At 44.4% G+C, this 24,850-nt stretch overlaps 2 protein-coding genes across 2 annotated transcripts; both read right to left on the bottom strand.

Moving 5' to 3' along the window:
* Window positions 1-3,214: 3,214 nt before the first annotated feature.
* Window positions 3,215-4,153, bottom strand: OR10P1 (olfactory receptor family 10 subfamily P member 1; the record flags this gene model as incomplete). Its single annotated transcript, XM_082742474.1, has 1 exon — window positions 3,215-4,153. One exon carries the CDS (start codon window positions 4,151-4,153, stop codon window positions 3,215-3,217), a length of 939 nt encoding a protein of 312 aa, XP_082598600.1.
* A 4-nt stretch (window positions 4,154-4,157) lies between these two features.
* On the bottom strand, window positions 4,158-23,809 carry LOC309870329 (olfactory receptor 2AP1-like; the record flags this gene model as incomplete). Its single annotated transcript, XM_082742473.1, has 2 exons — window positions 4,158-4,169; window positions 23,198-23,809. The coding sequence occupies 2 exons, from the start codon at window positions 23,807-23,809 to the stop codon at window positions 4,158-4,160; spliced, it is 624 nt and encodes a 207-aa protein (XP_082598599.1).
* Window positions 23,810-24,850: the final 1,041 nt, after the last annotated feature.

Here is a 24,850-nt window from a genome sequence, read left to right as displayed (position 1 = left end):
CTGGGTGAACTGAGTGCTGGTGTCAGGAGTGTGGATGCTGGAGTGCCCTTGTAGGCTGTTGAGTTTCATCCCTAACATGTAGCTGAGGACCCCATGCTTTCTGCATGGCTGAGTCTTCTTTGATTAATTTTTCTCTGCTTAAGATGATCAGAGCAGAATCTGTTGTTTGCTATTGGATGCCCTGATTAAGAAACTTGTTAGTGGTCCCTGGGTCTCTTGTTAGTGGTCCCTGGGAAGTGTTCTGTAAGAGAATTATCCTCTAAGTGCTTAGTTTCTGCATGCGTGGGGTCTTGGAACAGACAGAGCTCCTCAGCTGGTTGGATCTGGCTATGAACAGCCTTGCCTGGGACTCCTCAGGGGGAAGCCCAAAAGGAGTGGGGTTTGGGAATGCATGCTGAGGTTCCTGCAGTTGCTGAGAAAAATGAGCCATAGCCATTGCTTGGCCTCAGTAGGCTGACGGCCACCCAGCATGGGCTCTGCGATCTTCATGTTTACTTCAGCAGCCAGCGCCTGAAGGCCCTGCTGCCTCCTGGACCAGGGGCCTATGGAGCTGTCAAGGAGTTGGGCTTTCATGTGCTCAAGGAATACAGAGTGCAGCCCAAGGTGTCGCCCTCATGGGTTGGAGGGTGGGGAGTCTCGGGGACCTTCTGAGAGGTCAGCTATCCATAGTGGCCCCACTGTGGTATTTAAGCTGGCCTCATGGAAGCTTCTCTAACAGTGCTTGTGCATTCTGTACAGTAGAGCTCCAATGGCGCTCTGTTGAAATACTTGACACGAGAAAGTACAATTGGATATGAAATCCTTTTTCATTATTACAAAAACTTTCAAAATTATCATTTGTCAGTACAAGAAAAGGAAGAGCTAGTAAACATAAATATGTCCTTGCATGTAATTCCAATTATTGCAAAATTTTGAGTGACTTTGAAACGGTTATCCAGTTTTGATCACCCACTTCTGTGAGTAGTTTTCTTTGATGGTGACCATCAGTTATTATGATTATTTTTAATTTAATTTAATTTATTTTTTTTCAGTGTTCCAAAATTCATTGTTTTTTAATTTAATTTAATTTAAATTTTTTAAAATTTCTTTTCAGCGTAACAGTATTCATTGTTTTTGCACCACACCCAGTGCTCCGTGCAATACTTGCCCTTCACAAAACCTACCACCAGGCTCACCCAACCCCCCACCCCACCCCTCCAAAACCCTCAGTTTGTCTCTCAGAGTCCACAGTCTCTCATGGTTTGTCTCCCCCTCTGATTTTCCTCAACTAATCAGATCAAGATCTGATTAAAGATCTTGATCAGGAGGCATTTATTCATTTTAAAGCACAAAATCTAGTATAAAAATTATGTTTACAGAACCAAGCTCAAGTTTCTTATAAAAATATGAATATTTTATTTGAAAGTTTTATGCAAAACAAGTATTTAAAAACTTCTGTATAACTATATATATTTCCTTATAATTATATAGTGAAAAGAGAGTACAATGAATTTTTTTCCATCAAGTCCTATCTAGATGCCCTTGGTTACATTCAGTTTATTCTGGTGTGTCACTCAAATATTAGCACTTTCTATGTGTGCCATGGTGTGAGGAAGGTTGGAAAGTATTGCACTGAGTGACTTCTTCCAGCAAGAGTTCCAGAAACACCCTCAAACAATTATCAATCATTAACCTTTCAATGCATGTTTATACATCTTATAATTATTTTCATTATATTATGTTTCTGCTGGTTTGTTTTCTCTCCACTCCAGTCTCTCCATGAGCACCCCCAGATCAGGAGTCCCCAGAGAGCAACGTATTTTCTGAATATCAGGAATGCCATAGAGCTGTGGGCTCCTTGACTCTGACTCTTTGTCTGAGGTTGTTCTCTGACCCCAAGTTCCCTTTAGATGTTTTTTTTTTTTCTTTTTTAAATGGTCTTTCTAAACAGGGTCCAGACCATTTTATTCCTCGTACAGTACACCAGGATTAAGGTTTTCCCTCTGATGCCTCCAGCCTTCTAAGTGATTGCATCAGTCAAAAAATATTTTTTTTAATGCATCACTCAAAATTCTTGACAAAGACAGAAGCTGCCTGGATGAAAAAAACAGAATAATTGATTAACAAAATATAGAGGGATGAGGACCATGCTAGAGGCTAAGCTTCTAGGAGTAACTTCCAGACATGACCTGGTCAGCTGACAAAAAGTGCTACTTGGGGCTGCCACCAGGGACCAGATGCCGCTTCTATGCCAGAAACTTGCTGTTGCAGCTTTCTTTGCTGTCCTCCAGGAAAAAAGTGCTGCTCCTTGCCTCTTGTGGGCACCAGCTACTAAGTCAGGCATGGGTACCTTTATTGGGGGAACTAAGTGGAACAAGGAACTAGGAACCCTAGGAGGGCTGGGAAGAGTTCTCAGCTGCACAGAGGGTTTCTCTGCCCAGCGGACTTCTCAAGAGGAGAATTCTCCAGATGTCAAAAGAGGGTCAAATGCTAGGTGACCAAAATGAACGTTAAATGTTTACTCTCTAGGTCCTCTCCAAGATGGCCTGAGACCTTCACCCAGTCTGAGATGCTGGTGAAGGAGGTATGGGATCAAGCTGATGGTGCACACTGGGAGGGAAACAAGGAGTCCAGGGAGATCCTCTTGTCAGGCTGGACATCCTATCACCCGTTATGGATGATGTCAGAAATCAAGGGTGGAGAAAGACAGGGAAGAATATTTAAATATTTATGTGGAATATTCCAAGGGAGAATAGCTCTCTCTCTTCTAAAAGGCCCCAGAGCATAAAACTATAGTGTGTTTCTGGGAGAAAACTAGATCAAAGAGCCAGGCAAACTTCTTCATGGGCACTCGGTAGGCAACTGAGTTAGTGTCAGTTTTATAGACATTTGTCTTCATAACTGACACAGACTTCTCACCACTGGTATAGACACAGCAATCACCTTGCTCAGGGATCCAGAGCAATCTAGAAGATACTCTTCTCCATAAATGTTCTTCCTTGTGAGCAGCATTTCCTTCCATTCTATCTTGTCCTAATCACCCATGCTCTAATAGTGAGCCTGGGGTGTGGGACAGGAGGTAAGATACAGATCTATCTGTTTTTAATTCCAACAATTTCTGCCAGGGAGCCTTATTTCTTGGAGGGCCTGCATGGTTTCTGTTCAGCTGGGGTTTAAATCCAGCACCTGAAGGAGAAGGAGGAGTTGGTGAGTGAGCAGACATCCCCGGGTCCCTTCAGAGTGAGGAGACCTGCCTCTTGGCCATGTGGTGCAGGGCGCCTGCCACCTCCTTGTTCCGAAGGGTATAGATGATAGGGTTGAGCATGGGCGTGATGACTGTGTAGAAGAGGCTGAGGATGCGGTTCATGGTGACAGAAGAGCCTGCCCGGGGCCGGATGTAGGTGATGCTGGCTGTTCCAAAGAAGAGGCAGACTACGAGCAGATGGGAGGAGCAGGTGGAGAAGACCTTGCGGCGGCTCTGGGTAGAGGCCATTGCCAGGATGACCCCCAGGATGCGGGCATAAGAGGCGACGATCAGAGAGAAGGGGACCATGATGAAGACCACAGTGGCTGTCACCACAGAGATTTCACTCCTGTGCTTTCCAGCACTCGCCAGCCTCAGTACTGGCAGGATGTCACAGAGGAAGTGTGGGATGATGGGGCGGCTGGGGAAAGGGAGAGTGAAGATGAGGGATGAGTGGGTGGTGGCTGTGATGACGCCCATGAGCCAGGAGACAGCCACCATAGCCATGCACGCCCTCCAGCTCATGAGGGTGGAATAGTGCAGGGGCCGGCAGATGGCGGCATAGCGGTCATAGGCCATGGCTGTGAGCAGGCAGCACTCTGAAATGCCCAGGACAATGAAGACATACATCTGGGCTACACAGCTCTGGAAGGAGATGGCCCGGGGCTGTTGGGAGGCCAGGTCAGCCAGGGTCCGGGGCACGATGTCCGTGGTGTACAGGAGCTCCAGCACTGAGAGGTGACGCAGGAAGAAGTACATGGGGGAGTGCAGGGCCGGGCTGACCTGTGTGAGGAGGATGATCATAGAGTTACCCAGCAAGGTGACGAGGTAGAACAGAAGCACCACCCAGAACAGGGGGCCCTGCAGGGCCCGGAGATCAGAGAATCCTAGAAGGAGAAATTCAGGCAGAGTCTGATTTTCCTCAGCCATAACTTCAGGCCAGAACCTACGGCACAACCAAGGAAGAGATATTTATACAGAAAAAAGCAGCATGTCTGTAATTAAGTAAAGCACTTCTCATACAGTCCCTTTGGAATCAACGGAGAGAATTAGGGTCTCTACTTTATGGAGGATTCCATTTTGTCTTGGAGGGGGTAAATAATTTGCTGAAGTAATACCAAGGGAGTTGCAGGACTGGGACTTGAACCAAGGTTTCTTGGCTCCAAATTTGCTGCATTTCCCACTGTTCCCAATGCTCTGAGCCCTGGTGAAGGGCCTAATTCCCAGGCAGAGAGACCCCTGTACTTTGGGTCTTTCTTTGGAGTGGAGATGGAGCAGTGCTATGTCCTAAGCCCCTTTGTTTTTCCTGGGCTGAACCCCCAGCCTGAAAGAGACAATGTAGCACCTGTATCGTGGGTTCAGCCAGGGACTGTCCTAAGCTAGTATGTGATAATCACCGTGGTAGGCTGTGGATTTAGAATGCCATGCAATGACGGGATTGTGATAATATTGCCTAATTGTATCATGCCTTGGGATTCTATCAGGCCTCCTGTCACAGATCACTGGGTTTCAGCCTGTGTCCTGTGAAGGGAGGGGGCCAGGGATAGGCCACACTCTATTTGGCTTCCTCTTATCTGGGTCTCTGTGTTGAGCTACTCTGTGTTGAGCTACACCAGCTACTCTGTTTTAGCATGCTAGCTGGTCTCCCAAGCTTTTACACAGAGTGTGCCCCTGCAGAGAATGTTTCTAGGCATTCTGTTAAAATCCTGCTCATCCGTCAAGCTCAACTCAAATTCCACCTCCCCTAAGGCAGCTTCTCTGCACCTCAAGGTCAGAAATGATTACCTGTGGCATTTTGGTATTCTATGTGTCAATAAATGTTATATTTTTTATTATTTATTTATTTATTTTTTTTAAAAAAGATTTTATTTATTTATTTGACAGAGAGAAATCACAAATAGATGGAGAGGCAGGCAGAGAGAGAGGGAGAAGCAGGCTCCCTGCTGAGCAGAGAGCCCGATGCGGGACTTGATCCCAGGACCCTGAGATCATGACCTGAGCCGAAGGCAGCGGCTTAACCCACTGAGCCACCCAGGCGCCCTAAATGTTATATTTTTTAGCATGGCTCCAGGCTTATCAACATCTTCATGGGATGCTGGGCAGTGTCTGTGGGCACATCTGCAGTGATGGGGAGCTGACCATCTTTGGCGCTAGCTGCATGATCTTTGGCCTCCTCTGCTTGTAGGATGGGTCTTTCATTATATTTGTCTTGGCTAAATTTTTAGCGTTTTACAGAATGTGTCACCCCCTCTTGCTCCAGATAGCTCTTCCCCCATTTGAAGATAACACCTTCCTCTGTGTTCTTGTGAGTCATTAGTTGTGTCTGGGTCCCAGCCCTTTCTATTGCAGTCTCCACTGTAAGGTCCTGCGGGACAGTTGGGGAAGTAATAGGGGGCTACCTGTTTTAACAGCTGTGGGTGCTTTCCAAGTGCCTGGTCCTTGCCAGGCGCCATGCCAGAGGGCTTAACATTCTCGAAATCACTGGATCTTCACAATCACACTATGACATAGAAAGTTTCTCCATTTTACAGATGAGCAAATGGAAGCCCAAACAGCATTAATACCTTTCTCGAAGTCACTCATCTAGTAATAGAGGATGTTGGGGTTTGAACCCAGCCCCACCTAATAACCAGAGTCTGTGCTTTTAATCATCTATCTACTGTCATAAAGGAAGTTTAATTGCTGGATAACCAACAGGAGATCTTGCACATGCCAAGCGCTCTGCTGGATATTTATTAGATAAATGAATGAATCCTACTTACAAAGATGGGGGAACTGATGAACAGAAAGATGAAGTGATCTGCCTCAAGTTAGGCAGCCAGTGAGACAGACAGGACACTGGGCTCAAGTCTTGTAGAAGTCTGGGTTCCCAGCATTTGCAGGGCCTTATCACCCATGTTCACCCCACACACGAGATTAGCCCGGACATCTCAAATGTTAGGCAGGAGAGTCTCATGCTTTCTGCATATTGCTCATAGACCCAATCTTCCTCTCACGGCCAGTTTGTCTGCTTACTGTATTTTTTTTTTTTTTTTGCCTATGTCATTTACTCTACAGCCTACACTTAGAGATTACTGTATGCTGGGCATTGTGCCCTATCTGAGGGGCCTTCATAACAGCTCTAGTACTAGTTGTTATCTCATCATTGCAGAGAAGGAACCAGAGTTCTGAGAATTTAAATTGCCGACAGAACCTGGCAGAACCAGAATACTAACTTGAAGCCTGAGGTTTCAACCATCATGCCCACAGTATCTCCAGCAAGGCCGACAGCCTTACCCTACACTTCTGGGAGATAAACTCCATCTAGTGGGTTTGGACAGAAGTAATTTCTGAGTCAACCCTTCAGAGGCTCACACCACTAATAATAATGTATGGAAGAAATCTTGTTATTTTCAAATTAAAAAAATGTTATTTTTGCAATTAAAATACTTAAGAAATATTTGGAGTAAAGTCGTCTATGATTTTCGCACCTGAGTTAATTTCTTCTCTTTCTTGTATATTAACCTCAAGTCTTTATCTCACCGCAAACCTATTTTACATGCCTGTAATCATAGTGGATATACAATTTTGTCTTTTTCCTTTCCTTTTTTTAAAAAAGGTTTTTATTTATTTAAGTAATCCTTATGCCCAATGTAGGGCTTGAGCTAACGACCCCGAGATCAGGAGTTGTGTGCTCTTCTGGCTGAGTCTGTCAGGTGCCCTTTTCCATTTCCTTTTTAATGTTTGCTTGAAGCATTTTGCTCTGTGATCTTTTTTTTTTTTTTAAAGATTTTATTTATTTACTTTTGTATGTGTGTGTGAGAGAGAAAGCACGAGTGGGGGACAGAGAGAGAAGTAGACTCCCTGCTGAGCAGGGAGCCCGAAGCAGGACTCTATCCCAGCACCCTGGGATCATGACCTGAGTGGAAGGCAGACGCTTAACCAACTGAGCCACCCAGGTGCCCTTCTGAATGATCTTATTTCAAAGTTCTTTAGCAGTCTGTTGAATTTCTCCACCACCATTTAACCAACACTTCATATACTCTTGCACTTAAATTCTTCTAATGGGTGTATTTTTTCTTTTAGATAATGATGGAAACAATATCTTTGTGTATTGTCTCATTTTGTTTCTGTTAACTTATTCCCCTAGGAAAATTTTCTAAGAGTGGTAATTGGCTAAAGGTATGGACATCTTTTTGTCCATACATGTCTTGACATGTAATATGTACTTTTGGATTTCTTTTAACTGAACGCAAGTGGCCATGCCAGCCTTCCTTCCCTGAGTAAAGCTGGGATTCTTCTTCATCCTGTCTGTCCTCATCAAGTCTCTCGCACCATCATCAGCTCATCTTTTTTTTTTTTTTAAAGATTTTATTTATTTATTTGAAAGACAGAGATCACAAGTAGGCAGAGAGAGAGGAAGGGAAGCAGGCTCTCTGCTGAGCAGAGAGCCCAATATGGGGCTCGATCCCAGGACCCTGGGATCATGACTTGAGCTGAAGGCAGAGGCTTTAACCCACTGAGCAACCCACGCGCCCCCATCACCTCATCTTTGCCACACCATGAGCATCTCTTTAGTTCAGTCCTCTAATTACATTTCACCCCAAAATATCATCTGTGAAGGGAGAGAGATAAGTTTCTCCTTCCTTAATTTATCCTCTCTCTTCCCTGCTCTATCCCCAGCTCCATCTCCCGTTTGCCGTCTGCCTGTGATAATTTCCCTCTTAACTTCTCTTATCTCCAGTACATCCTGACACAGTTGGGACAATCTTCAGAGAGATACTGGCCCTGAGGCCACTCTTATTTTCTTTAAATTCTCCCATAGAGGGAAAAAGAGAAGGACAGAGAGCCTTTTTGGGTCATAGAGAGGGGCTGAGGCTCTCTCTCTCTCTCTTTTTTTTTTTTTTTTTAAGATTTTTATTTATTTACCAGAGAGAGAGGGGGGTGGAGAAAATAAGCAAGGGAGGGTCACAGGTAGAGAGAGAGAGAGAGAGAAGCAGACTCCCCGCTGAGCAGGGGCTCAATCCCAGGACCCTGAGATCATGACTTTAGCCAAAGCAGATGCTTAACTGACTGAGCCACCCAGATGCCTTTTTTTAAAAAAAAATTATTTTTAACTGTGGTAAAAACACATAACATAAAATTTACCATTTTAACCACTTGTTAGTGTATGGTTTAGTAGTGTTAAGTACATTCACATCGCACACTGAAAAGAAATAAAATAAAATGATAAAAAAAGAAGCAAAAGAAAGTATATTAAGTATATTCACATTGCTATGCAAGGAATCTCCAGAACTTTCTCATCCTGCAGAACTAAAACTCTATACCCATCAAACAACTTCCCATTCTCCCCTCCCGGACACTCATTTGAAAACAGAACCTCTCACCCCCAACGCTTTCTGTAAGTCTTGGTGACATAGGCAGCTGGATAAATCAATCAGGTAAGTGGTCTGTGGATGGAGCAACAGATAACTTGTGTTATCTGGCTAGATGGACAGAAGGTGAAGGGACAAAGGTGCAGCTGTCTGGCTGTATTACTGGTTAGCCTACAGAGCCCTAAGTCCAGGAGGTGAGGCTCTCAAAAGGGGACTGGAATGGATAGTAGCTCTTTAGGGGTAGATCTGATATCTTAGGGGCAAGGGAGCTGGGATTTTGGAACCCACGGAAGGATGTGGGAAGTGGGGGGAGGACTGCCTTTATGAAGTCAGGGAGGTCTTGGGGAGCATAGCCAGACAACTTATCTTTGTTCTTTCAGACATTTTTTTTTCTGCCTGAAACATTAATAACGGGAGTTGCACATGGGTTTGTGTGTGTGCGTGTCTGTGTGTGTGTGTGTGTGTGTGTGTATGTGTTAGGGAGGAAACAGGGCAGCAAAGGAGGATGTGAGCAGCTCTGTGGATGGGGACCATTAACAGGAACCTGGGAAAGAATGTCTTAAGTTTTCATAAGGCATTGACCATAGACAGTCTGGAGACTATGCATGCCCACCTGATTTACCTACCACTTGTGATCCCACAGACTTGCATATGCTTGATGCCCACTGCCTCATTTCCACCTCTTCGCCATACACACCTCATCACACATTGAAAAGTTTGCATAGTCTGAGAATATACACACTTGCCTTGCTGTATTATATGAAGTTTTATCTGGGAGAAGTTGTCCAGATCCCCATTCCCTTCCCTTTCTCATTCCTTCTCCCTGTCCAGCCAACATGGTGGCCCCCGAATCACACCTTTGCAAATGCAATGGTAAGGATTTGGGAAACTTCAGCTGGATTCTTTTCTCCAGTGCCCAGGGACAGGTGTTGGCTACCAGCCCACAGAGAGAGGTTCTAAGGCCCTCTTTTCCTCTTCCCTTTCTACCCTTGGTAGGGTCTAGCCTTGTCAGAGAAGGACCAAGGCTGCCCAGCACTGTATAGGGGCACATACCTGGGAGAGATGGAAGAGCTGCTGGGTACAGACTTGGGCTCTGCTCTTCCTTCCCCTCTTGGAAGTCTCAACCTCTGTGGTGGCTGTAGATATTCTCCAGCTGCTGTTATGTCTTCACCCCTTTGGGATCTAGGAGGCCCTGACTCTTCGCATTTCCCTAGGTGACTCTGAGCTGAGGTAGTGTCATGGGCCAGGTGATTCTGTCTGGGTCCCCAGTGCCTACTGTATCCTCTCATCTCTCCTTGATCTTATTTCTCTTGGCCAAACTGGGTCCTCTTCCCTTTCCTCACACCTTGTTCCTTCACCTTTCTAACTTTTACCTTCTCACTCATTTAGGGTCTCCTTGTTCACAGACTGCATTAGATTTGAGGGTCTCCCTCTGATATATCTAGACTCTCCAATGGGTCATTCATTCATCTGCATGAAGTCTTGGCTTCGAGTTAAATGTGGAAACTTCTGGAAAATTCTAGAAGTTAACTATAGTGAAAATGATTTAGCCACATTAATCTCCATTCTTAGTTTTCTTTTTAGATGAAAGTGTTCCAGTGAAGACATTGCTTGTCTGGTTGCCCAGGCAGGCAGGGAGGACAGGATTTCCATCAATCTCCAGGTCTCTTGTGTCACTGCAGACATTCTTAGTGGTGCCATTAAACAGAGAGTAAGCATTCTTCTTCTTCTTCTCCTTCTCCTCCTCCTCCTCCTCCTCCTCCTTCTTCTTCTTCTTTTAAAGATTTTATTTATTTATTTGACAGAGAGAGAGATCACAAGCAGGCAGAGAGGCAGGCAGAGAGAGAGGAAGGGAAGCAGGCCCCCTGCTGAGCAGAGAGCCTGATGCGGGACTCGATCCCAGGACCCTGAGATCATGACCTGAGATGAAGGTAGTGGCTTAATCCACTGAGCCACCCAGGCACCCTCTTTTCCATTTCTTATCTCCTGTTTTCTGTGTTTGTCCTTACAACTCCACTGAATCTTACTAAAACCACTGACAATCCTGTTTTGTCAAATCCACTGGCTAATTTTCAGTCTTTATCTCAATCTCTCAATGGTATTTGGTTCGCTCTTCTTCTTAAAACATTTTATTTTTTAACTTCTGGGACTCCCAAGCACATATCTTTGACTCTGACTTCTCTTTGTATATATAGTTGAGTATCTCCTTTTTGATGTCTCAGAGCAACTCAAACTTACTGTGTAGAACTCTTGTTGTTCTTCTGAGCTTCCTCATCCCAGCAAGGGAGCTGTTCCCTCCCAGTTGCTCAGATCAAAAATTTAGCCCTCCACTTTAATTCATTTAACACTCCACATTCAACTTCTCAGCAACTTCTGTCAGTTCTGCCTCCAAAATGTAATCCCAACCATCTCATCATCTCCATGGCTAGAATCTTAGTCTAGCAAACTGTCCCTCCCTAGGGCCATCCTGTTCTCCAAATTGTCTCTACCCAGCCAGTGTGATTTTCTCCAAGTGTAAGTTGATGATACCATTACTTTCCCTTAAATCCTCCAGCAACAGTAACTTCTGTTTAGATAGAATAAATCGATAGAGTAAACTGCAAAGTCCTTCCCTTGATTTATAAGATGCTAATGATTCGGTGCCTGCATATTAAGCATGTCTTTTTATTCTGATGTTTTGACATCTGGAACCTTACTCATCCTGGCTAGACTGCCCCTCCCAGCTTCAGCTAATTCCTAGAGATAACCAATGACTCATCTAGAAATGTGCCTCTCATATGCAGACCAACAATCCCGAGGCTGTACCATCTGCCACCGCCTTTATTGGGTTCTAACACTCTAGGCCCACATATTCCTGGGACCTAATCATCCCAGATTCGGTGCCAGACAACTAGAGACAGCCCCTAAATCTAGAACTGGCTGAAATTATCCAAACTAGGTAAACTGAAACTTGTCTAGCCTATGCCTTGCCTGTTCCTTCCCTTGAAAATCACAGTACAGGCTTTTGTCCACAGGACCTCTCACTCCCTGCTGATCTACCCTGGTGCTTCTCCATGTGGCCCTGTGTGAAGCAGCATGCCCTCCTCTTGGGAACTGTGAGTAACAAACTATCTCTTCAGTGGGAATTGTCTTCTGATCTGTTGCCCTCATCCTAGTGGAGAAGTAACAATGAAACCTACATTTTACCATACCCTGCCCTTGTTTCCCTTCCACTATGCTCCTGCCACACTAGCCTTCGTCCTTGTCCTTAACCATACTTCGGGTTCTTCATGCTTGCTGTTCCCTCTGTCGAGAGGTTTTGCCCTACATCTTCCACAGGTGCCTTCTCATTATCATGTCTCCGCTCATATTTCATCTCTTTAAAAAGACTTTCCAAACTGCCCTAGGTATTGCAGCACCATACCCCGATCACCCTATTTCATATCCCAGGCAGAACTGTAATCTTTGGTGTTTTTGTTTGTTTGGTTGTTTAGTGTGTGTCTCCCCCCACTGGGAAGTTTGGTATGTGCAGGAAGGCACTTTGTTTCATTCAAAGCTGTTGCTTCAGAGCTTGGAAGAGCCGCGGGTTGGTAGCTTCGCAGAGATGCTCTGACAGGTGTTACGGAGGACACATTCAATTCCATTTCACCTCTTTTATAGCAGAGCAACTCTTTCTGTCTCCTGCAGTCAAGAGAGCTAAAGATGACAGTCCTCAAACTCCCTTACAGCTCTTACTTGTCTAAGAATTTCTTAGTTTCAATTTCAATTTTTTAAAACATTGGAGTATAGTGGACACACAGTGTTAAATTAGCTTCAGGGGTACAACAGAGTGATTGAACATCTCTCTGTTATGCTGGGCTCTCCACAAGCATGGCTGCCGTCGGTCACCACACATTGCTGTTACGATACTATTGACTATATCCCTTATGCTGTACCTTTCATCCCTGTGACTTATTCATTCCATAACCGGAAGCCTGTACCTCCCACTCCCCTTCACCTATTTTTTGCCCATCTCCCCAAGGCTGCCGTCTCTGGCCAGCATGTATGGTAAGTACCCTATCGGGCCAAGTTTCTAAGGCTGCCACCTGCCCTTGTCTCAAGGCAAGATGGGCACATTTGCTTTTCCACTGGTCCTATTGTGTACGCACTGTCATTGTCCCCCCCTGCGTTGGTTTGGAGGATGGTATAGCACCCACAGAAGCCCTTACTAAATTCGCTCAGCAAGCCTTAAATGATAGCCAGCCAAAAATGTCTTTCTTGAACACTGAAATGTCTCTAATGAGAAAAGCTGTGCTCTGAAATAGAATGACCTTGGACATTATTACAGCTTTGAAAAGAGGCACCTGTGCTTTTATCCAAACAGAATGTGTGTGTTCATGAGTCTGCTGATGGACTCTCTTTATTAAATCACATGAGGACACAAGTGATGCCCTGAATGATCCAACCTCCCAACTAAGGGACTTAATGAATCAGTGAGTGATTCAGATTAGGGGACTCTGAGTGGAAAAAAGTGGTCCTTATTTTGGGAGTCATTCTGTGAATCTTGTTTTTTTTCTTGCATTTGCCTATATTGCTCTGTGACACCTGTGTCCCATGCATCCAGGTAGCCACCCAACATGGCACTGTCACACCAGGAAAACCCTTTACTGCCTGCTCAGGGCGTATTGCAGAAGACGGAGAGTGGGGCATGCAAGATTGTAAGAGCTGGTCCCCAGGCGAGCAGTGCAGGAGGAGGTCATTGGGAGGATATGACCTCGGGTTGACCCCAGGGCTGCATCTGCGCAATCGGGGACTCCTTATCCCCTCCCCTGTCCTTTGAATGTGGGTTCCTCCCACTGTGGGGAGCCATTTTCAAGGACGTAATATTGAGGGGACAAGGTATTGTTGAGACCTTCTGGATGGTGTTCGTTACCGAACCAGGTTAAGTCCTTTATACCAACTTCTACGATTCTGGTGGGCGGGAGCCGAAATCAACGTATTTAGCGGCTATTGGAGACCAGCCTGTAGGTAAGTTTGCTCCAGTGGTAAACCTGCCACCTGCCAGTTGGAGCTGCGTCTTCCTTAGGTTTCTCTTTGTTCTCGGTGGATCTGGCCCAGTTTATGTACTGACAGCTCAGAGCTGCCTCTGCTGGGTCAGGAGACCAGTGTCCCAGGTTCTGGGTGCAGGGATCCCAGGAGGATTTTGTGTGATGCCCGGAGGTGTGCCCCAGTTCCCCTGGGCCTAAGGACAGAAACTGGTTCTCTGCTCCCGAGGTGAAATTCCTGCCTCATTTGCAGAGAGCTCCCTAGAGAGGGGTTTGTAGTAAGGTTCTTTGTGTATCTGAAAACTAATCTGACAAGTTCAGAACAGACAGGTGGACAGATGGATTGCCGGACAGATGGATTGCCAAATAGGTGAGTCCATAAAGGGATGGATGACTGACCACGTGGGCAGAGGACGGGTAGCTGGGGGTGTGGCTGGCGGGCTGGATTAACTGGGTGGCAAGGGGGCCTGTGAAGGCAGGAGGTGGCCCTCTTGGACGAGGGGTGAAGTAGAGGCTCCTGAGGGAAGGTTGGCCCCACAGGGGCAGAGGACGTCTGACTTGATGTCAACAGGAAGCCGTTTGGAATTTGTAACAAGAAAGACAATCTTTTCTTCAACTTGGGACCTGAGAAAGAATGTCTAAGATTACCCTTTGTTACTGGCTCTGGGAATGGAGCCTGTCGTGTGTGTAGTGTCTGTGCTGGGAGGGTGATGTGGTCAGATAGCGGGTGTAGACATGTCCTGTGCAGCTGGAGTGTAACGGGCCTGTGGGTGTCTGTGATGTACCCAGGGTGTGCTATGTGGAAGAGACTGTCTACAGAATCCCCTGGACTGTTTTTCTCAGCCTGATGTACAGCTTCCATCTGGGGATGGCTGGGAATGCCTTTCACTCTCTTTTGAATTGGAGGTCCTGCTTCCCGGATCCAAGGTCTTTTTCTTTCTGAGTTTGAATGGGGTATATTCTCCAGTAGCCTCAGGTATTGTTGGGTGATGGACAAGAAATATAGTTTTTGGGACTTTTCACACCTGAACATTCTTTATTCTAATGTGCTTGATTGAGCATTGGCTGGGTATAGTAGTCAAGGTGTGATTAAGTAATTAATTAATTAATTATTTTTTAAAAAAGAATTTTGAAGGTATTATTCCATTATCTTCAAGATACCAATGCTATTGTTGAGATAGCTGAATCTTTACATGATCATTTCCTCTTTACGATCAATAATCTGTTCATGAAAAACGGATGTTCTGGGTGAAAGTGCTGCTTGGGAACTTATTTCTCATCATTTTAAATGAGAAAAAATATGTGATAATGTCGACTCTAATTCTCCAATTTCCTAAAAAATAGTTCAACACAATAAAAGGTAATCAAAGTATAACACACAATAACAAACTATCATGTTCGGTTGTAAATTGCTTAAAAAAATCATCCTGACCATCGGTTAATATGGTTGTTCACAGGTGGTTGCCTTGAATGGAACAGAAACTTTCTTCTGGCTGACAACAGCCAGCATGCACATTCTTTTTCATGATGCTCATTTTGGATCATATCTGTGTAACTCAAGGCTTTTACCTTAGTGTTTTGCTAAAGTGTTTGCAGTGTTAGCAATGTAAATAGAAAACTCTCTTACATAAACACTAGCTGGGAATGGTGCAATTGTTAAAATGTTTCTAATGCATCATTATAAACTCTTTAAAATTACTTTTTTAACAGGGGCATCTGGTGACTCAATCTGTTAAGTGTCTGCCTTTGGTTCATGGCATGATCCCAGGGTCCTGGAATTGGGCCCCATGTTGGGCTCTGCTTCCTGTTTCCCTCTGCCGCTCCCCATGCTTGTGCTCTCTGGCTTGTTCTCTCTCTCCAAAAAATAAATAAAATTAAAAAAAAATTCCTTTTTAACAGAGACAAACAGGAGTGTCTTGTCGCTTTTCAGCTTAAACTCTGCTGCAGATCTCTCCTCTCCCACTTTCCGTCTCTCTCTCTCCATCCTGTCTGTCTGAGCACATTCATATGTTCATCTTCTATTTTTTTTTGTTTTTTAATTTTAATGTTTAATTTATTGAACCTGTTGTAAAAACTTTGAGATCATAGTCACTATGAATTAATTCCCACAACTTAAAAAATTTGTCAAATTAGCAATCATGAACTCCACACATTCAAATTTGAGTAGTCATGTAAAATTTTTTTTTTTTTAAAGATTTTATGTATTTATTTGACAGAGATCACAAGCAGGCAGAGAGGCAGGCAGAGAGAGAGGAGGAAGCAGGCTCCCTGCCGAGCAGAGAGCCGGATGCGGGACTCGATCCCAGGACCCTGAGATCATGACCTGAGCCGAAGGCAGCGGCTTAACCCACTGAGCCACCCAGGCGCCCTGAGTAGTCATGTAAAATTAACCACACATGGAATGTATGGTTACACAACTATAATACGTTAGCTGAAAACAATTTTGAATTGGGGACAAAGGGCTCTCTAAAAACTTTTATAATTAGATTTAGTTCCCTTATGTACTGTTGAATTTCTGCCATAAATGCTTTTACCAAATCATAATAAGTTTGCTCTCTTGAGGTGGAAGGCTCTTCATCAGTTAAAGATAATATATCTTCTATCTACCTCTTGATGAAACATGTCCACTAATACCTTATCAGCACACATTACCTCTTTAATATCTTGCATTGTAATTTCATAATGCCCTGTATTTTGTACATAATTCCCTACCAGCTTTAAAATGTCTGCAGAAATGTCTTCTAATACTGCTACTATGTAAACAGAAACCCAGAGGTCAATTTTATAAACTATGACTTCCTTTAATAAAGGATGATTTTTTTCTACTGGGAGAGATAAAGGATTTCTTCACTTCCTCTTTTCAATTGTCAATTGGGCATCTGCTATTGCCCTCTTAATAACTGGATGAAGGAAACTTTTTTGAACACTTTGGGGCAGAGCTTGGTGTAGCAAATTTAATAATTTTAAGATTAATTCTTCAACATATGGAAGAGCATCATCACTAGACTCAAGAATCTGGTGAATTTGCCCCTGGATGGTTTTCAGCGCCAGCACCAGCAGCCCCCACCACTTGGATGTGTTGTCCTCTCTGAAAAACTCGTATGGCAGCAGCTGCCCATATATTCATCTTTTTTTTTTAAATGTTCAATTGGCCAACATATAATATCTCATTAGTCTTTGATGTAGTGTTTAATGATTCATTAGTTGCGTATAACATCTGGTGCTCATCACCACATGTGTCTTTCTTAATACCCATCACCCAGGTACTACATTCCTTACCCCTCTCCCCCCTTTCTGTGACCCTCAGTTTGTTTTCTGGAGTCAAGAGTCTCTCATGGTTTGTCTCCCTCTCTGAATTCTTCCCATTCAGTTTTCCCTCCCTTCCCCTTTGGTCCTCCAATGTTCCACAAATGAGTGAAACCATATGATAATTGTCTTTCTCTGCTTGACTGGTTTCACTTAGCATAATCCCCTCTAGTTCCATCCATGTTGATGCAAATGGTGGGTATTCATCCTTCCTAATGGCTGAGTAATATTCCATTTTATGTATGAGACACATCTTTATCCATTGAAGGACATCTTGGCTCCTTCCACAATTTGGCTATTGTGCACCTTGCTGCTATGAACACTGGGGTGGATGTGCCCTTTCTTTTCATTATATCTGTACCTTGGGGGTGAATACTTAGTAGTGGAGTTGTTGGGTCATAGGGTAGCTCTGTTTTTATTTTATTTATTTATTTTAAAAAAGATTTTATTTATTTATTTGACAGCCAGAGATCACAAGTAGGCAGAGAGGCAGACAGAGAGAGAGAGGAAGAGAAGCAGGCTTCCCGCTGAGCGGAGAGCACGCCACGGGGCTCAATGTGGGGCTCAATGTGGGGCTCGATCCCAGGACCCTGGGATCATGACCCAAGCTGAAGGCAGAGGCTTTAACCCACTGAGCCACCCAGGTACCCCTGTTTTTAACTTCTTGAGGAACTGCCATACTGTTTTCTAGATTGACTGCACCAGCTTGCATTCCAGCAGTGTAAGAGGGTTCTGCTTTCTCCACATCATCTTCTAAATAGAAGTTTCAAAAAATTTTTTTTTACATCTTTACAAATAAAATCTTAAGTCTCTATAAAGTTTTTAAAAAATTTATATTTAGAAGGATATTCCTAAGTAGGAAGTAATTTTGCAGAACCCATTCCTTGAACACTTGAAAATGTATTTGTAAATAACACTTTCAAGATCAGTGTTTCTGTCTCCCTTCTTTCTTTCTATTTTCCCCCACTTCCTTCCCTTCTTCTCTTTTATTTTCCCCTTTTCTTCCTTCCTTCCTTCCACCTTCACCCCCTTCCTCCAGTCTCCGACCCCTAGAAGGTGCTGTCTCATCTAGGATAAGCACAGAGGTGACTGTGTACATATTAAAGCAGAATGAAAAGTTAGAGCAGTACAGAGCTCCACCCTCTCCTTCCCCTCATAGAAAGACTTGGCACCTGTTATTAGAAAGGAAGAAAAAACTCCATGTCACTGTTTTCCCTGTTTGAGCTATACAGCAAGAGCAGACAGCAGATGTGTACTCAATTCCGACTATTTTCTTTGAGGATTTTACTTTGGTCTTTTAATTTTTATTGAGAGTCCTTAGATGGCTATTGGGAATTGTATCTAAACAGAATTCCTTAATCTGTGAGTACTCTTGGCTTCAGTGTTCTAAACCAACAATATTTATATTCTTAGTCCTGGTAGATCAGAAAACCTACTCAACCATTTAATTAATCTTTCCCATTAACACCAACATGATACTTAAATTAATAAAGTTTTCATAGACAGGGATCTCCCTAGATCTGGTATTTTCTTTAATTAAAGTTAAAATAAAAATTCATTTAACTAAGGCTTAAAATAAAACCCCCCATAATTCATAACCCTACAGACTAGAAAGAACTACTCAACAATTTAAAAAATCATCCTACTAATACCACTGCATCACTTAAATTTTTAAATTCCCTATGGGCAGACATTTCCCTAGATCTGACTTGTTAATGTTTAGTTATTAAAGCAAGGCACTGAAAATGCCTAGATGAGTTTATTAACTCCATAAACACAGCTTTTAATGAATTTTTATTAAATTAGTTTTAACCAAATTACACACAAAAGTATCTGCATCACAGGGAGAATGCCCTCCAAATCAACAGCTATTAAAAGGAGCAGGCATTAAGAACAGTAAAAAGTAGCTCACAATGCCTTACATAACCTCATCACACCCATATGGGGCATAGCAGTGATAAAAATTAATCCATAAATTAACGTTTGACTAAGTTATATTGGTTAGGGTTGGTCAGTTTTGTGCCAGCCACTGTAGTTGACATTTTCTAAAACAAAACAAACAACGCAACACAACACAACACAACAAAAATCCTTAATGGAGGGAGGTGTTTGTTTAGATCATTCCTGGGACAGTGATTCCATTGTTTGAGAACTTAAATCCTCTGAGTTTCCTAAACTGTGGTGTGTGTGACATTGTAAAAATAGAAAATCCCACTAGAGAGAGCCATTTACCAGATTGTCTCTGGTTCCCTGCCTTGAGAATCTGGTTTCTTCAGCAGGTACACGTTTTAAGTGGCTTTCTGGGTCTTCACTCTCTCCGCATTCCTGTTTCAGTGGGAGGCCTCACAAAAGAGTTACCTTCACATCCTGATAACCTCAATGTGGAAGGTGTAATGCATTTATGAGGTACTGATACAATGTGCTGGGGCTTGAGATGAGAACAAAATGTGTGCATGCGGAGCATTTGCCTGCTTTGGACTTGGCTCATAAATTGTGTCTTTACTGGGTTTGGAGAAAGGAAAGGGATACATGCAATTAAGACTGATCTGGGCTGAGAAGTGAGTGAATCAGCACATCGTCTTCCTGTCTGACTGTTTCCCGCAGCTTCTGAGAAGAAGACACATAGCCTGGGGAGCTCTGGGTCTCTCTCGTGTAGACCATGGCCTTTGTATGAGACTTTTTTTCTCTGGGGACAGAGATCCTGGAAAAGGGTGTCCTAGAAATGCTCCTGACAGGAGTGTGGGGACTTGAGGCTCCAGGTGGCTTCTGAGTTTTCTGGGAAACTCATTGCACACAGAGAATGTTCAAATCAGGCTTCTTGGGATAAGACTTTCAAAGTCTACTGGGGTAACATCCCTATTTGAGTCTTACTTTAGGGGCCACATTACCTGGGAGAAGGACATGGAATGCCCCAAAAGAGAAGTAAATAATTTTGCCTCAGTTTGCTTTACGGCCTATTTCTTGGTAACTTTCTCTGGCCTGCAACTATAGAGATGAGAAGAGATGTAGTTCTCTTTCCTGACCTAACCAAGCCAACTTGAATTCACTTTTTTTTTTTTTAAAGATTTTATTTATTTATTTAAGAGAGAGACAGGGAGAGAGAGCATGAGTGAGGAGAAGGGCAAAGAGAGAAGCAGACTCCCCGTGGAGCTGGGAGCCCGATGCGGGACTCGATCCCAGGACTCCGAGATCATGACCTGAGCCGCAGGCAGTTGTCCAACCAACTGAGCCACCCAGGCGTCCCTTGAACTCACTTCTTAATCTTGGATCCTTAACCAGGCAACAGTATGTGTTTACCATATATATTTACTTTTGCTTGGTGTACTGGTTAATTTTTGTTGAATAATAAACCACTCAAATACTTAGTGGCTTATAATAACCACATTTATTTGGTTCATGATTCTGTGGGTTGGCAACTTGGGCTGGGTTCAGTTGAGTGGTACTTCTCTTGGTTTTTGATGGGCTCATTCATGCACTGCCAGTTGGTTGCTGGCCACCTGGGCAGGGTGTGTGTGTGTGTGCATGCCCGCGCGCATGTGTGTATGTGTGTGTGTGTGATTATTAGTAAATAATAGTAAAGACAATGGTGGCAAGGAGGTCTAGGGTCTTTTAACATCTAGAGGATAGCCCAGACTTGTTCACATGGCAGTCAGAGAGTTCCCAGGGTTTTTTGAATTTCTGCTTGCATTCCGTTTGCTTCTGTCACAATGTGTGAAACAAGCCACATGGCCAAAGCCAGAGTCCATGTGGGAGGGTAGTACCAAAGAGAATGGTGGTAGGGAAGCGAAGAATGTGAGAGCATCTCTTGCAGTCTCTGATAGTTGGTCATATTTGACATGTGGCTTGTGTGCTGAGTGTTGAAATTCAGGGAGAGAGTGAATCCGAGAACCCTTTTGAGGGAGGAGACAGTAGGGGTGGGTGACAGATTACAGGGAAGAGTCAGTGATGACTTCAAGATGTCTAGCTCTAAAGATTGAAGGGATGGTGGTGCCACAGATATAAATGGGAATGATTTGGCACTAGTTTGGGGAACCAATGCCTCTCAGAGGAGGTGTTTCTCCCTATTACCGCAAGAGAAGCAGCTTGGGGGAAATGGGCATACAAAGGCAATAGGGACTCAATTCTGGGGTGAAGGACCAGCTCTAAGGGGTTGGGGGAGCAAGAAATGGGCTGGAGCATCAAATGATTTCTATTGCAGACTATTTTTTAGAAAAGGAAACCAAGACTCAGAGAGACAAAGTATCTTGTTCAAGGCCGCCTAACTAGAAAGCAGCAGCAGAAGAAATACAGGCCTGCTTAGCTTGAGAGTTTGTATTCTTTTTAATGCCCCATGCCCCGTGTTATGTCTTTTGAGGTAATAGAGATCCAGGATCCCTTCTTCTCTGAGAGAGGGGCAAGGATGAGAAAGCGGATGCAGGCCCTGAGGTGTGCTGAGTTGAAAGGAGAGGGTATTTCTGAGCTTAGGCTGCACAACTTCATCCTTTCCTGAAAAGCAGGTGATAAGCTCACCAAAGGAAAAAAGTGGGAAAGGGCAGGAATGATATGAGAGAAATATTATCACACAGGGACATTTGTCAGGGATTTCAGAGGTGAGGAAATGGATTTCTGAACAGCCCTGAGGGCCAGGTTGAAACCCCAACAAGCTTGTCTTAGGGCCTCATGTATCTTTGGGATCATGCTATCTTGGAAGCAGAGGAAAAGCAGGCTGACATTGGGGTGAATGTGATGGGCTGGGAGTGAGGGGCTTGGGGAAAGGTTAGGAGGGTGAGTGCGGCCTAAGTGCTGCAAGTCTTTCTGGAGTATGATGGAGTCTGGGACGGTGTGTGCAGCTCAAATTTCCCCTCAATGTCTCCTTCAGAGCCTGTCTTCCTGGAGTTTCAGAGCTGCCTCCCCATACAGAGGAGCATTTAGATACTGCTGTGTTTTAAGTGGTCCCTGTTCAGACTCATGCCCCAGTCCTACCCACTGTTCTTCATCTTGCACTGAAATAAAGTTCTCAAACACCAATCTGAGCAGCCGTGCCGGGATGCCACTGCGAGGGAGAGCAGCAGCAGCTGAATCCTGCACATAGCTTTTATTTTATTATTTATTTATTTATTTATCAGAAAAGCAAGGACAGATGCCTGCAAGTGTAGGAAAGGAGTACCAAGGGATGGCAAATATCCTGAAGCTGTAGAGCAGATCTGCACCCTCTCCTACATGCCAGCACGCAGGGAGGCATTCATGGGGTAAGGGAGGAACTGGAAGTTTGGATTGGCGGTCACCAGGTGCAGAAAGGGGGAACTGGGATTACATTCTTTCCTAGCTCCTCACTTGTGCCCTGCTACTGGGGATCACGGGATGCCACTGGGGATCATGGGATCCCGTTTCTACCAGGCCATCGTGTTCAATAGCCTGAGCATGGGACACTTGATGTTTCAATGGTTTTCACAGTCACCCCTCAGGTGACAAGATTTTACAATATATTTTCCACATCTCCTTTTGCTTTCCCTCCTTCCCTGATCACACAAGGAGCATTGGTTTTTGTCCCATAGTGGTAGTTCCACCAACAGCCAAGTGAGTGAACTTGGAAGCACATGCCCCCTCAATCATGCCTTCAGATGAGGCCACAGCTCTGGTTGACAGCTTGTCTACAACCTTATGAATCACCTTAAGTCCGAGTTACCCAGCTAATCAGCCAGATTCTGGCCCACTGAAACTATGAGATAATGATCATTTGTTGTTTTAAGCTACTGAGTTTTGTGGGTAACTTGTTATTTGACAATAGGTAATCAATACAGATTTTGGTACCTGGAAGTGGGGTCCTGCCATAACAAATACCTAGAATATGCGAGTGGCTTTTGGGATGAGGGAATGGGTGGAAGTTGGAAAAGCTTGAAGGATTTTGAAGAGGACTATTCATGAAAGCTTAACCTTGAAAATACTTTTTGTAGTATTTGGGCTCTGAGGAGAGTCATGTTTCCCTGGAAAGAGCCTTGTTAGGGCTGTCATTTATTTTGGAGCCAACCCATTTTCCTGATCAGGTCTTTCACTACTTGCTTAACTTGTTGGTTCCTGAGAGTATAGATGAAGGGATTCAAGAGGGGGGCAATAATTGTATTGATTAGAGACACTCCTTTGTTGAAATCAACCCCCTTTCCTGGAGAGGGCTTTACGTACATAAAGAAGCAGCTGCCATAGCACATGGTGACCACAATAATGTGGGAGGAACAGGTAGAGAAAGCTTTCTTTCTCTCCTGGACAGAGGGGATCCTGATGATTGTTCGGATGATCTGGACATAGGATATGGTGATCAGCACCAGAGTGCTGACCAGAGCCACCACAGCCAGGGTGAAGGCCACCATCTCTAACACCTGTGGTCCGCTGCACACCACCTCCATGAGAGGTGTATAGTCACAGAAGAAGTGGTTGATGTGGGTGTCACAGAATGGAAGCTGACTGGTCAGGATGACAGGCACGATGATGAAGGAGAACCCTGCCAGCCAGCAGGTGAGGATAAGCTGCGTGCAGACTCTGTTGCTCATGAGGATGGGGTAGCGGAGGGGCTGGCAGATGGCGATGTACCGGTCGTAGGCCATGGCTGTGAGGAGGAGGAACTCTGTAGCCCCCAGGAAGATATGGAAAAAGTCCTGAGTGATGCAGCCAGCAAAACTAATGGTCTTGGTCCCTGTGGCAATGTTGAGCAACATCTTGGGCACGATGACGGTCTGGAACCAAATTTCCAGGCAGGACAGATTCCGGAGGAAGAAGTACATCGGGGTTTGCAAGCGGGTGTCCAGCAATGTCAGGCTGATGACAACCAGGTTTCCAGAGACAGTCACGAGGTAGGCAAGCAGCAGGAGCAGAAAAACTGCCACCTGAAGCTCTTTGGTATCTGTCAGGCCTTGGAGGAAGAACTCAGTCACTATGGTCCTATTGGCCATGGTGGACCACAGCCCTTTCCACAAACGTGCAAGCCTGGGAGGATAGGAGCATCAGAAATTAGGATGAAGAAGAGAAAAATTTCTCCCAACGTCCATCACTCCTTTGCCTGTGCACTGTCTCTCTATGGATTAAGGGAAGTGGGGCAGAAGTTTCTGGAGACACTTCTCTAGTCAGAAAAGTCACCTCTTTCAGAATCTTTGAGGAATTATTGAATGCCAGTGACTTTCTCCTCTCCCTTCCTTCTTCCCTTCCTCTATTCTTTCTTTTATTCTTGGCTTTTATTTCCTCTGATAATGGCTACAAAGAATTCTCTGCTGTTTCCCTAGTTCTCCTTAGAACTGGCAGACACCTGTTCATCCTCCAAGATCCAGCCTAGGGGTGACCTCTTCTGTGAAGCCTTTCCTGGAAGCCGTAGGCTGAGTCACCTGCTTTCTCCAAGCCCCGGCTAACACATGGTTTGTGCCTCTGTTATATTTTTGTAGAGTCAGTGATGTGGGATAGAGTTTGTCTTCCCCACCAGACCACAGACACCTTGAGCTCAGGGACTGTTTTTTGTTCATCTGTGTATCTCAGCACTTACCTTTCCTTCCTTTGTAGATGCACTGGCTTTCTCAGATCTGTATTCACAACAAAATCTTCTACTTCCTAAGGCATGGCTCACATATGTAGCATGAATTTTGGAATAAGAAGGGTTTTTCGCTCGCCTTGCTGTTTGCTTATGGTGAACCCTTATTAAAAATTGTCTGGTGGTGCCTGGCTGGTGCAGTTGATTAAGGGTCTGATTCTTGGTTTCAGCTCAGGTCGTGATCTTAGGGTTGTGAGATCGAGCCCCTCATCAGGCTCTTCACTTAGTGGGAGTCTGCTTTAGACTCTCTCCTCCTTTGCCCCTTCTCCCTGCCCCCTCTCTAAAATCATCAATCAATCAGTCAATCAATCTTTAAAAAAATTGTCTGACATTTGCATCTAGAGTATCTTGCTTATTTTTACTCAGACTCCTTTCCTCCCCCACCAGCTTTGTTGCAGTATAATTTACAAATAAA

Source organism: Mustela nivalis (assembly GCF_964662115.1).
Source record: "Mustela nivalis genome assembly, chromosome: 7".
In the NCBI taxonomy this organism is placed as follows: Eukaryota; Metazoa; Chordata; class Mammalia; order Carnivora; family Mustelidae; genus Mustela; species Mustela nivalis.
The sequence above is the reverse complement of the archived record's forward strand: the minus strand, read 5'-3'. Positions and strand labels throughout refer to the sequence as shown.